At 37.2% G+C, this 14,823-nt stretch overlaps 1 protein-coding gene across 2 annotated transcripts in view; it reads right to left on the reverse strand.

Annotated features, from left to right (window-relative positions):
* Positions 1–5,825: 5,825 nt before the first annotated feature.
* The window catches only part of tnks2 (tankyrase 2), a 41,780-nt gene continuing 32,782 nt past the window's right edge, over positions 5,826–14,823 (reverse strand). For both annotated transcript variants that reach the window (XM_008115318.3, XM_003223790.4), the window contains 8 exons: positions 14,469–14,551; positions 13,677–13,797; positions 13,306–13,403; positions 12,365–12,439; positions 10,149–10,254; positions 9,196–9,382; positions 8,145–8,301; positions 5,826–7,804 (listed from right to left, as the gene is read on the reverse strand). In XM_008115318.3, the coding sequence (XP_008113525.1) occupies positions 7,742–7,804; positions 8,145–8,301; positions 9,196–9,382; positions 10,149–10,254; positions 12,365–12,439; positions 13,306–13,403; positions 13,677–13,797; positions 14,469–14,551 (890 nt within the window). In that variant the 3' untranslated portion in view covers positions 5,826–7,741. The remainder of the gene's footprint in view (positions 7,805–8,144; positions 8,302–9,195; positions 9,383–10,148; positions 10,255–12,364; positions 12,440–13,305; positions 13,404–13,676; positions 13,798–14,468; positions 14,552–14,823) is intronic.

Below are 14,823 nucleotides of genomic sequence, written 5' to 3' on the forward strand. Positions count from 1 at the left end.
ACCACTCAGCTTTGCAGAACAAATAACACAGGAACTTTTACTGAATCCAAAAGATCAACAGAACAATGGTATTTACCATAGTCCCTCTAATTGCTTACAGAAATCAGAAATTACAGGCAATTCTTTCTTAGTCCATGAGTCTGCTTCAGTGAAGATCAGCAGCAAACAAGGCCTCAGAAACAGTCAGGCCATCTTCTTTCCAGCCAGTACTTGGAAGACCACACACAGAGAGAAACCTGTTCAAACTGGTTCTCCAGCAGGAGGATAGCAACAGTTACAAAACCAACTCCCAGGTCCTTGCAAACTCAGCCAATTGGCTCCATGCACTTGATTTTCCAGTTAACACACATATAGTATTATTGCAAACCATGAAATTCTCTGCCAAAGAGTTGGTGCCTCACCAGATTGCACCTCCCAGGATTCCATAGGACTGAGCCACAACAGTTAAATTGCATTCATTCTGCAATGTTATTTTGCTTTACAGTTTGTTCTTTGAAAAGAAGGCAAGCAAATAAATTGTTGTTCCACTTTCTTGAAATTATTGATCTTCTATTACAGTAGAGTCTCACTTATCCAACATAAACGGGCCGGCAGAATGTTGGATAAGCGAATATGTTGGATAATAAGGAGACATTAAGGAAAAACCTATTAAACATCAAATTAGGTTATGATTTTACAAATTAATCACCAAAACATCATGTTATACAACAAATTTGACAGAAAAAGTAGTTCAATATGCAGTAATGCTATGGTAGTAATTACTGTATTTACGAATTTAGCACCAGAATATCACGATGTATTGAAAACATTGACTACAAAAATGTGTTGGATAATCCAGAACGTTGGATAAGCGAGTGTTGGATAAGTGAGACTCTACTGTATTATTAATTGAAAAAATCTTGAATGCCCCTTTTAAACATGTGGTGTTATCTCAATAGTGATCCCAGACTGCAGTTAAATAAAAAAGTATTGCTATAAAATTGCCCTTATGTAGATATTTGCAGCCTTATCCCCAATGACGTATACCAAAAATTCAGGATAACACTCCATATGTCTAAGGAAGTGGCTTACAGTCTGTAATACCCATACCAGAATAAACCTGTTTCTCTTTAAGATAGGGATGTAGTTATTTTAATTATTTGTTCATGGAGGAGAGAATGAATTATGTCATCATTTTTCTCCCCAGTCCAGCAACATCTCCTATAGTGCCCAGTTTGAAAAAGAGAGAGCCACTCTTTCCAGGACTTGTGTTTCAGCTCTCTAATGCCCCTTTCAAACAGCTGTATGAAATCCACATTGAACTGGATTATATGGCAGTGTGGACACAGATAATCCAGTTCAAAGCAGATATTGTGGATTATCAGACCTGATATTCTGGGTTATATGGCTGTGTGGAAGGCCCCTTAGGCCCCTTTTACAATGTCCTTATATCCCAGGATCTGATCCCAGGATTATGAGTCTCCAGTGCCAGATGATCTGGGATAAGTAGATCATCTGGGATCAGATCCTGGGATATAGGGCAATGTAGAAAGGGCCTAAGACAGCACTTAGTGGCCAGGAGGAGGCCTGGGGGCATCTGGGAATTACAATTGCCCATTAGTTATAATTCTGCCCCAAAGAAGGGGCTGCTCAGACCCATCTGGGGAAACCTGCTTACATAAGGCTAGCATGTTCCCTTCCTCTGCAGTCTAGCTTCTTCTTCCCAACATTCCTGTGAGGAAGCACCCAATGAGTGGCTGGGCATGAAGATACTTCTTAGATGCCAGATTTCAGGCCACTGGCATAACTCCAGTCTATCTAGGGAGAATAAATTTAGGGGATTCTGCTCTGCTGAGCTGTCCTGGTTCAATGTGTTGTTGAAGGCTTTCATGGCTGGAATCACTGAGTTGCTGTGAGTTTTTCGGGCTGTATGGACATGTTCCAGAAGCATTCTCTCCTGACGTTTCACCCACATCTATGGCAGGCATCCTCAGAGGTGAGGTCTATTGGAAAATAGGCAACCAACCTGGACACAGCATATTATTTGAGAACACAGAAATGCTGGAGCACTCCAACAACCAACACATCAGACTACACAGAGAAGCCATTGAAATCCACAAGCATGTAAACACTTTCAGCAGAAAGGAGGAAACCATGAAAATGAACAAAATCTGGCTATCAGCATTAAAAAAAACTCTAAAATCAGGACAGTAAATAAAGAACAACACTCAGAAACCTGGGAAACTCCAGACAAGGGCCAGCTAACACCTCCCATCATAGATGTGGGTGAAATGTCAGGAGGAATGCTTCTGGAACATGGCCATACAGCCCAGAAAACTCACAGCAACTCACTGTCCTGGTTCAATCGCCTTCCTATCCACCCACACAGTACTTATAATTTAGTTTGATATGGGTATCAATGGCAGATATTGCTAGATGTGTTAGTTTTCTTACTTTGTCTCAACTTTCTGGTGTGGCATGGGCCAGTATCCAATATTGGGAAGGAAAATAGTCTGAGAATCCATAATTTGCATAGGAAACATTGGAGATAGAGGCACACCAAGTAACGGAACAGTTCAGGGCTAGGACTTTCCTTACTCTGGCGGTAGTGCACTCATGTAGCTTTTCAGCTGCCAATCCTGTGTGTCTATTTCTACTTTGGACCAGAAGGCCAGATTGAATCAAATGCTTTGGGTCACCTGGTCCCAGGTTTTAGAGCACTGGATCTGGGTCTGGCCAACACAGCTGTAAAAACATTAAGGTTGCAACCAATTTATTTCCAAAATTTGGTCTGCATATTATTAGAGAATGGTGACTTTCCTCAGTGTGCACCAGCTCCTAGCAAGTGAAATTTTCCTTCAAATCCTCAAATCTGTAGCATTGCAGAAAATGAGACAATAAAATGTTTCACACCTATGATTCTGATATTTGCTGTGTCTACATCCCCTTAGTGATGTTTGTTGTTCTTTTACTTTGGATGCCTGAACTGAATTTCAAAATGCTCAACTAAGTTTGAAGTTATTGTTAATAGTAGAACTTTGGTGACTGAATAAAACTATCATGGGGGGAGAGGGACTCATATTTCATCAAAATCATTGTGTAGTTTTTAGTTTTTTCTCCTTAGTCTCTAACTGCAGGTTTTTTTTCCTTTTGCAGGAACCCGAAGGTCCTGATGTACTCTGTTGCATAAAGTATATAGCTATGAGGAAAACTCCTTCACTAATAAAGACAAGCTTTAGACTGACAAATTTCTCCATTCTAGGTGAAATTTTCTAGCAGAAAAAAACAACCTCAAACTCTAACATGCTGGTGTCTGGCGCCTCCTAGTGCAAAAGCATATGGAACATTCTTAATCATTAATGCCACATAAAATTTTCTTTCTGGGAAATATCCCAGAAATGATTTCTTTAAAAAAAAATAGCACAAAAGTTTTTAGACATGGCTATTGTGTACACTAGCTTTCTTAGTAAGTTAAATTACTTGACAGAACATATTGTATTTCTAGAAATGCTAACAACATTTTTTGATCAACCATTACAAGTTGTTTGTTGGGATTCTTCACTTATCCGAAAGGAACTGAACTCAGATTACCAGGTAATGTTCACAATCTGGATTCAGTTGATTTAAGAACAGTAGTATAATTTTAGTCTCATTTTCCCCAATGTAAATGGTACTGTGAGATTACATATCTGCCTGTGCTCTTCTGGGCAAGTAGTATGAAAATGGTGATCCATGGAATAGTAACAGTCCCTGAGCCATTGGCTGCTGTTCTGACAAGCTGCCAGAAAAGAAACAATAATAACACTACGTGCTGCAGGATGTCCCACAAACACAAAGTTTTTGTATGTGTTGTCAAAGGCTTACATGGCCGGAATCACTGGATTGTTTTGAGTTTTCCAGGCTGTATGGCCATGTTCTAGAAGCATTCTCTCCTGACATTTCGCCCACATCTATGGAGATGTGGGTGAAACATCAGGAGAGAATGCTTCTGGAGCATGGCCATACAGCCTAGAAAACTCACAAAAATCCAAAGTTTTTGTAGTTTAATAAACTTTGTCCATGTTTTTTATAATAGAACCAATTAGGAAATTACATTTAACTCAGGAACAAATACTGTGTTACATAGTATAATAGGTGCAAATCTGGTACCAATCTCTGAAATACTTGGAAAAGAAATTGTCAGACTTCCATATCAGATTGGTTAAGATGGATTGGCCATCGCAGAAGTTTGAGATTTTAAGGACAGAAATAAAATGTGTATTCTTAACAGGTTGAAAGCTGGTACTTTTAACACCCCTTCAGAGTCAATGGCCAACAGATAGGGACATATTTTGTTATCTTTTGTTTTGGTCTAATTTTTAATCATATTGCTTAGCGAAAGATTCTGGGGAGCCTGAAAGCTTGCAGCCCATACCTGCAAGTTCTGTAACATGTAAGTAACCAAATAACGTAGTTAAGTAAATATTGAAACTAAATTCAACTTTTAGTTGTGGACCACACTGTACATTGGCTCCCTTATTCTTTGGTGAGAATGAGAACTTTAAAAAAAAATGAAACACAGAATGCCAGACTGTGTCAACTATCTGACCAAATACCCACCTTATGGCACCAGACAGGCAAAGACTACAGTGGCCCTGGATTATTTAAAGAATAACAATAAAGTGATTGATAAAATTTGAGCGTCTTTAACAATAGCTAAATCTAAACATGTAATAAAAGTGAAAACGTGTATGTATGTATGTATGTGGTGGCGTCCACTTACATTGACTCCCACTTCCACAAACAGCTATAACTTGCAGTGCTGAGGAGCCACCAAAATAATTCCCTCCAAGGACAATGCAGGTTATAGTGAGCTTCATATCCCAGGGTTCCTTTCTTCATTCAATGGTGTGGAATTTGCATGACTCCACCCACTGCTTCTCTCTTAACCCTATGGCACACAGCAAACAGAAGAATTGATTAGCAACTGAACAAGAGACTAGGGGATAATTCACCATGATTTATAGTAGTTGTAGTTGACCTACATCCAGAGAGCATTGTGAACCTAACCAATGATGGATCTGGATCAAACTTGCCATGAGTGATGGAACTTGCAGTACCTTGCAGTACCTTCACTCAAGTCCAGAGACCACTGCAACTCCCCATGAATGATGGGACCAGGACCAAACTTGACACCCCCATGGCCAACAGAACATACTGGAGATGTTTGGAGGAAATTGACTTTGATGGGAGTTATAGTTCAACTGCATCCAGAGAAACTGTGACCCCCACCGACAATAGACTGAGAGCACACCCGGCACAGAGAAGCCCCATGATCAACTAAACATACTGCAGTGGTTTGGGGGAATGGACCTTGAGTTTGGGAGTTCTAGTTCACCCTGATTTAGAAAGCACTGAACCTAGCCGATGTTGGATCTGGACCAAACTTGGCACAGAGGCCCGACATGGCCAACTGAATACTGGTAGGATTTGGGGTGACTGGCCCACAATTTTGGGAATTGCAGTTCACCCACATCCTTATGCCACATCCTTTTCTAATGGGAGCATTCATAAAAAACAACAGGAAAGACTTGGCTTTTTTCCTAAGAAGTAGAGCTACAAATTACAAAACTGATATTACCTAACACCCCAAAACAAACAATGCCTTTTTCAAATAACCTGGGCTAGTGATAAATAACATTTAAGATTCCTTATTGTAGTCCTGTTATGGTGAATTTATAGTGAACTCTTCTACCTTAAGGACCAGGACTTAGCTAAAGAAAACGGAGGCTGAACACAATTCATTGTAAGTCAGAACAATAGTTACTTCATATATATTTTGTAATAATGCCACAATATTACCCGAAGACTTGTGAATGAAGTTTATTTAGGGTTGAATGGTATGGAATGTAACACAATACAAGACACGTTCAAGATGATTAAGCACTAATTGCACAGGAGGCTAGAATTCACCTCAAGTCAACACAATCAAAACCATTATGTTATTCTGACTTCAGAAAACGATATGTCATGCAAAATTAAAAACATTCTAACCAACCTCATGGTACCATTTTAAATGCTACCAATGCCACAATAATTTACATCACATTAAATAATCATTCATAACAAATGAAACATTTTCCGCAATAAAACAAAGCCCTCAATGCTTAAATCATACTTAGCAGATTTTGTATGGACACTCCATTCCAGCATTTGGCTAAGCTAATGAGTGGAAAACATGCAGTGAAAGAGTACAATACAAATTAAAACCCCTTGTAATCAACAGTATTTTTTGTATTGCTCATAGCAGTGATCGCATGAAGTGATATTTAACACATTTTGGACATGATTTTTATAACCATCCATGCACCGACATAATGGGCAGCCCCATGATTTAAGATTCAAATCTAAAATCACCACACAGACCAGAGAGTCCAACCAGTCTTAGCAAACTTTGTAAAACTAGTGTGATTTAGATAACAATTAAAATTTCCCTATATACCGAAGGACCCCAGTCAAAATGTGTAACTGAAAACTGGACTAATAAAGTTACATTTGATTTCTATTTACAGTCTCTCAAATAGTTAAATAATCCTGGAAGGAACTGAATAAAGAGAGTGGATTATTAGGAAGGTGTCTGAAGAAGTTGTCAGTGCCTCGAAGAAACTTCATTTACTGCCCTTTGTCTTGAGGGACTTTGGTGGGGAAAAGGTCTCATAGAAAGCTAGAAAACTAGAAGTGTAATCAACAAAAATGTAGAAAAGTGCAATCCTAACAGACTTCACTCACAAAGCCCAGCATGCAAAAGCATGTTCAAACCCAACCTCATGTCATCTCTATGCTCAGCTTTGTACTGCTAAACAGAAAAAGATAAAAATATATGTGTGTGTGTATGCACAAAGACACACACACACACACACACACACACACCTTCATATGAAATGTGTCCTCCACAGTTTAGCTGCATGTATACATACTACCAGCTTATGTAACCCTGTTTCCAGTAAATATTTTAAAGATGTGCTAGTTTTGTTGAGAAATTGGAATGTTGGGCCTGGTTTCTCAGGAATGTGTATGATGCCTGGACAATCAACTAGAACATATTTATCCTCTACTAAACTCCAATTAGATATTTAAGTGTTTGCTTAGGCCCCTTCTATACTGCCATATAATCCAGATGAATGAAGCAGATTACCTGGATTTTATAAGTCTTCATAATGAATAAAAATCATATTGGGCGGGGGAGGGGGGGGTCCTCCAAATTACTGCATGCGGTGAAATGCAGGTGGGTAAATACAATGTCTAAAACCAAGATTCATGTAAATCGCAGTTCTGAAACATTTATATTACAAAAACAATGTAAATAAATACCAGACTAGTAGAAAAGCTCTTATTTACAGTTTTACAAATGCAACTGTACTCTGTGAAAATGCAGTGTTTTAAAGAACACAGTATTAGTAAAATGAGTTCCTTGTAGCAACAGTTGTTAAATCTCACTGGTATAACGTATAGAAAACATAGTTCAAGTTATTATGGGTTTTATAATTTAGTACAGACAAACCCAGTGTCACCTGGAATGAGATCTGTTAAAGTGCTGAAAAAAAGAAGTTTCAGATTTTTTTTCTCTTTAGAAAACTTACTATACATTTATTAAAGCTTTATCAAGTTAAAATGTTAGATTTTATTCACATTTTTTCTACCACAAATGCCTGTGGGGGGGACAAGATACAATTTTTCAGCAATTTGAGTATTCTTCATGTTGATCTCTGCAGAACACCTTGGTTCACGCTTCTGTGGCAGGTTCAGGCTTTACAATCTGGTAGGTGATCAAATATTCCGGATAGGCCTGAAAGATAGGTTAGATCAATTATTTTTAGACAATCCCAAAGAGACATTAGTGGAAATAAGGATAATAACTGCTTCTGGAAAGAGATGTTTTAAAAGGCAAAAGAAATAATCATTTTGAGGAGATATAATCGTGTGCCTGCCCAAATCTGAGTAAAACCCCAATGAAATCAACTGGATGTGCATGACTGAGGTGTAAAAATGTAAGTATAAAGTATAAAGTATAAAAATGTAAGTATAAAGTATAAAGTATAAAGACTTTTAAAGTATAAAAGTCAGGAGGTGCTATTTCAGTTATTTTGAAGATAAATGTTTGCAATGCCAAACCAATAGCACACTACCTGCTCTCCTCTGTAGATGACATATTCTGCTAAAGCCAACCCATTCACGCTCGGCCGTCCAGTAACCGAATGGTGTCCTGGAGGGGAATGAGCCATTTTCATTGCACTGAACTGCAGAAAAGACTTGCCCAACGTCACACGGCAAAATAGCAAATGCCTGCATTAAAATAAAAGAATCTCATTTAAAAACAATATTTTTAAATAGTACGTCATGACAAGTTTGGAAATGCATTACAATCTGAAGAGAATCAATTGAAGAAAAGTTACATTAACATGAATATTTTCCAATTCTGGACTCATCACTTCCGGCATTTTATTGATAAATTTTAATCCTCATTTTGTCTGAGTATATTTGTTATATGTATTTTAATTGTGTTGTTTTATCTTGCCGTTTTAACCATTTTGCATCCTAATTTGAGCCATGAGGAGAGGCAGGTTGTTATTATCCTCCTCCTTCCCCTAATGCAGAGTTTTTCACTTTTACCTCTTTAAAGAACTCTGATCATGTAATAAAATATGGTAACAACATTCTGTAGTGATGACTTCTAACTTAAATCTTTTACTGATGGGGTCTACTGTCTCCGTAAGACACACTGCAGCCTCTGTGGTCACAAAAAAGCATCCTGTGACAGATTCACTATGTAACAAAATCTGGAAAAAATCTGTTCCTGGTTTGAAAGCAGTATTTTCTGTTTAATTGTGCAGTCCTGACTTTGAAAGTAGCTGTTATACTCCTGAAACTTCATTTTTGTGGCTTCCACGAACTACATTGAATTGGTTGAGACTAAATGAGATATTCATTGAAAAATTATAGCAAAATGTGCTGCAGGATGTCCCATCAAAACAAAGTTTTGACAATTTAATAAACTTTCCAATTAAAAAAAAATAGAACCCAATAGAAAAATGACATTTATAACCCAGGTACAAAACTTATGTTACACAGTGTTATCATTTAAAGAGCATTACACACATTCCATACATAGAGAAGGAGAGAGCAATCAAAACAGCTCCTACCAATTTTAATACAATTCATACAATTATGTAAACTTACCTATGGCAGACATAACAAGACCTGTCTTTGTGAATTGGGCAACCAGTGCCCCCTCCAATGCCATACACATATTGGTTGCTTTTGGAAGAATTTTCAGCAAAATAAATACCAGCTCCAAACATCCCACCTATGTAAGCATGTCTTTCATCAAAACCTTTATGAATAATTGCATTCACAAAAGGGGAACCTGCAGGTGCATAAAAACACAAAATGTTGGTTTCTACATTCTTACTATCTTACTATGTTCTAAATCTATCTACACTGAAGAAAAAAACGAAAATAATTTGACTCATTTTAAAGTATGATGTGACATAGGGCAGCTATCATCATCAAATGGGCCGGCAACGACTGCTGCAAGATGCTGTAGATAGTACTGACATAGGTGAATAAATACATAATATTAAGAGATTCCTGCATTCTGAACTAGTGGCAGTCCAGACACTATATGGTATGCTGCTGATTATACCTGTTGCTACCCTTTCAAAGCATGCTTTGCTCATTTATCACAACTCTCTTCCTTTCTTGCTCATTAACACTGAGAATGTATAACCCTTTTTTCAGCTCTGCCAGAATAATTTGGGGGGGGGGGGTTACATATGTTCTACACTTATAATGTGATTCACATGAAGCTGCACGGGGAGTTATTACTATATCAACGAGCAAAGTCTCAAATAAAGATTGCAGTGTTTATCTAGAGAATATATTGTTCTTATTATTTGACCTGGCAAGCAATGAAATTGGATATTTAATGGAAAACTTTATTTCAGGCAATCTTAATGTCAACTGTACTGAATGAATGGTGAACTTTCATGTTACTGCCATGCAGTAAGTTATGACTTTATTTATTCTAGTTATTATTTGGAGCTCTGTTAGGTTATTACAGAGCAGAGAGTAATAAATAAGTTCAGTAAATATTAAAAAGAATACTTGTGATGAGGAAAAAAATGGTATACCATGGAACAACATCCTTTCATTCGCATGGTTATGATTCTCTTCAGATACTTCTTTCCTCCTATGAGTGTATCTTTCCCAGAGTTTTTTATTACACACTTTTTGAATCTAGGAGGGAAAAAAGTACAGAATTCACAGTCAGTCTTACATTTTTAAAATCAAAAGTGACAGTACTTGTAACGATTTCTGGTACCAATGGGAAAAAATAATTTGCTACTATTCTTCCTACCGTCCTTGTGCAAACTTACATTAAGCTTGTTAGTGATTTCATAACTATACTCATTTAATTCCTCTAAACATGAATGTAGCATGTTGATTTTTATTCAGTTTACAGAACAATGACAAGTGAAGACTACAACTTGAATCCTAATATCCACTTACAGTAGACTCGCTTGAATAATTGAGATTCAAAGAGTTGAGTCACCATTCAAGAACTGGGACTGTCAACAAAATTCAGACAGAAGATGAACACATGACAAGCCTAAATATTTTTCTCCCCCAAAATTGTCATCTATTATTTTAACAAAACTTAACCACCCCTGTAATCAGATTAATTACTATTGTATATACTCATGTATAAATCTAGAAATTTTAGTCAAAAAATGAACAATTTTTTTGGGTTGACTTATCCACAGGTCAGTGTAAGTGCTCTGCCTTAACATTTACCAAAAAAAGAGAAAAAACCCGCATCTGGCTAAAGTGGTGAAAAGAGAGAGCTATTCCACTCTGCAAGGATCTGAAAGGAACACCAATCCCTACAAATGTTTCTGTTGCTTCTGAATGTCAGGGTAGAAAAATGGCAATAGCAACAGCCATGGCAGCTGCCCCCCTTAGGTGACTCTGGCTCTTTCCCCTCTAGATGGAATGGCACTCACTCAACTTATCCATGGTTCATACATAATTTTGGCACCCAAACCTGGCCTCATGGAATCATAGAGTTGGAAGAGACCGCATGGGCCATTTATTCCAACCCAGCCATGCAGGAAAAACATGAAGTACCCCCAACAGATGGCCCCCTAGCCTCTGTTTAAATGCCCCCAAAGGAGCTTCCAGTACACTCCGAGGCACTGAGCTCAACTGTTGAACAGCTCTTACAGTCAGGAAGTTCTTCCCAGTATTCTGGTGGAATCTTCTTTCCTGCCTCAATTATACATGAATATATATAGTACTTAACTGTTACTGTAGAAGACAATCTAGTGTCCTCAAGAGTCTGATCATCCTCTAAGCCTCACCACAGCTATTCGACATTATTCTTCAAATCTTTTCAAAATCATTAAATGAGGGTTTTTTTTCTATCAGAGCGAAAGGAATCCTTTTATTAAGCTCAAACAGCTGTAAAAGGCTTTCAAGGAAAACTGTTACTTTCCATTTCCCTGTCATAAAACGTAATGGACATAAACAACAGAACCAAAATGACTGGGCTGAGGAAGTATGGAAGGTTAGGGGGTCACATTAGGCATACAACCCACCCACTCCCGACTTTGGAAAGCTGCATGCTCCACACACACATGCAAAAGAAAAGAATATGCATTGCTTGAACTTATCTAGCGGGTATAGGAGGCAATTTCACTGTGTTTTTAGCTCTCTGGGCCACTTTAGGCCTAGAAAAGGTATATTTGTGCACATCCTGTTTCAAAAAAGCAGGGCTCTCTTGTCTAAATTGGCCCAGATGAACTCGAAAATATAGCAAAACCCACCCTTTTAGGATTATCCTATGGTAAAAAAAAGGGAAAAAAAGTAGGAGTCTTAACGGTGGAGGCTCAAAAAGAATGTTGACTCCTGCCTGGTGTGTTTGGTTTGAGGAGATTAGCCCGTCAGTAAGTGGAATGGTCCTCTTCTTGTGCCATCCCATTTAATTCAATCATCTGCTTCTTTGCAGTGATTCCACAAAACAGACTATGCTGATTCTGTCTTTGTTCCCCTAGAACACTTCCTTCCTCTCTTCCAGGGCACACTGCCCTTATCCCAAAAGCTGCATTAACAAGCTGGTGCCCTTGACCCAAAATCAACAGCATGCAATTTCTCTTCACAAGTAATTGTTCCTAATTCTATATAATCCAAACAGTATTCTCAATTAATTTAACATGCCAGTTTGTGCTAATCTGTCTACTTCATACTAAATAAGAGGGTTTTTTTTGGTATAAAGTATCTCTTCTTTTTTGCAGGCTAGATAATTTATGGATGCTCAAGTTATTGATTTTTTGGCAAGATCTATTACCTTTAAGATATTGTATCTGTTGAAAACGCCACCAGCATGTCCGCCATCTCTGTGTTCTCGAACAGTGCTCTGCATCTGAAAATTAAGAAAAAACACAAATCTCTTAAATGAAGGCGTTAGAGTTCATTCACCAAATAAAACTGCTTTACGTGTCACAGTAATCCCAAGGAAACTGAGCTAACTAAGCTAAACAAATGGATATTATGATTTTTCTTCCAAACATTAGAATGTAAAATAGCTAATTTAAAGCAATTTCCATTCCATGAAAATTATTTCAGCCAATTGAGGGTACGAGTTCAGCATGCAGAACCTCTAATTATATTATATTGTCTCCCTTAAAGCAATATCAAGTGGCTCTTTGCTGAATTCCATCTCTAGCAAATACATAACAGCAGTGGCAGTTTTCATTTCAAGGGATTGTCTGAAAGTTACAACTGCTACTCTCCGTCTTACCACAAAAAATAACGGGCCACATATGGGAAACGTGCCTTGACAAGTAGCCCGTTTGCGCCTCCTTTTTCACAAGACATAAAGTCCTAGTAAACGACTCTTTATCATAATACATAACTGGGAGAAAACAATAAAGATGTGAAAACATATTTTACAACTTGTTTTCAAATCCTTGCTTGTTTGGAAACCATTAGTAATAGTTCCCAGGTTCAGTTCTAATAGGAAACTATTGCTGCTTCTTGGTTCATATATTTGTAAGGGCAGAGCATGGGCTTATGTCTGCAGAATTTCCTGTCCCAATTGAAGCCTCCTCTATCTTCAACTGAACAAACAAAAGACCAAACCAACATATTCAAAGGGTATCAAAATATTCAAAGTCACGGGGGAAATAAATCTTCTTTTTATTAAATAAACTCAAATAATGGCAATTGCAATAGCTCCAAATAATACATCAGAACACATGTTTCAATGTGACATATCAAAATATATACCTCTTCTTCTACAGATTGAAACTCTTTATCATCCAGAGAGAGATCTATAAGGATTGTTCCACTACCTGATGTATTCAAAGTTAAGTAGGTGTTAAGACCTATGAGGAAATGAAATATAAAACTTTAGCTAAAATATGGAAGCATACAACCCTGAGCCCAAAAATCATAATAGGAGTTTTTAAAAGGGCAGTATCATCAAAGAACAAGTAGTGTCTTTTAGGCTTCAAGATGTTTTATGAGTCCAAGATAACATAAAAAAATAAGATGGCACATAGATCTTACCTAGAACATGCAAAATAACACAAACATACTGAAAATACTGAAAATATGAAATAATTTGAAATTACAATATTTTAGCTATGACAACATACCTTGCTGTCCTGAAATTAATCTCTCAATCCCTTTAATTATTTTGTGTCTATGGCCATAAGCATTAATTCCAATTTCCTTTAATTCTTTGTGTCCCATCTCAATGAGTATGTCTAATGTTATCTACAAAAAAACCAAACCAAAACAAAACAATATAAATACATTTGTCTGGGAAATCCCCACCACTGCTTAGCTCTTTAACGTGAAAATTATTGCTTCTAGCTTTATGCTAGACAAACAGTAAAAATAATACCCATCCTCAACTGCTTTGGAAACTGGGCTGTCAGGTAGGATTGTCAGTTAGCATTTAGCATCTTAATGACTTTCTAGGAGAGAACTCATTTCTTGGGCATGCTATCCTTGCGCTAGGAGAACCTAAACTCGTATTTTAAAATAATTTCTTTCAACAGGCTAGAAAGTGTTTATTTCATAGGGAAAATCTGGCCATCTCCAACAAAACCTGTACCTAGCAGAAACGTCTAGGTTCATCAGCATCCCTACTAATTAGAATATTAAAAGGTAAGCATAACACTTAGGAATTTCCATAATCTCTGCAGGAACCTAACTTTCAATTTGTAATTGGAAACAGTTCTTAAAAGATAAAACAGAAAAATGTGACTGTGTGTTCACCTACATCTTGACTTAGGTGTACAGATCTCATAACCTGATACATCTTTTAAAAATCCTGGAATCAATCTTCTTCCAAAATAAAAATGTGAACTCATAAACTGGATTTACTGGCCTCCATATATTCAAATTGTTTTATTAGTTTCCAGATCAGGATAGACACTTACCTGCTCTCTCTCAAAGATATCAATCAGATGTTCAAGTCCAAGATTTCTCACAAACTGATTTATGCTAAAATCTACACCTGGAACTGAACAGGAAAAATGTTGTATATTAATAGAGAAAGTTTCATTTACAGAGTCAATATGAAATGACTATCAGTCAGACAAAATTATGTGGATATATTGAGTAACACCTGGAACATGCAATCTTTGTTCTAAGAATAACTTTGAAATACAATCAGCTTTTATACTGCATATATCTGAAGTCTTATCTAGTGGATTTTCAACTTGTGTTTCTTAAATCTGGATTCATCTTTATTGTTCCTAATCCAGTAAAATAAAATGTGATTAGCACTGGTTT

This window comes from Anolis carolinensis, chromosome 3 (assembly GCF_035594765.1).
Source record: "Anolis carolinensis isolate JA03-04 chromosome 3, rAnoCar3.1.pri, whole genome shotgun sequence".
Classification (NCBI taxonomy): Eukaryota; Metazoa; Chordata; class Lepidosauria; order Squamata; family Dactyloidae; genus Anolis; species Anolis carolinensis.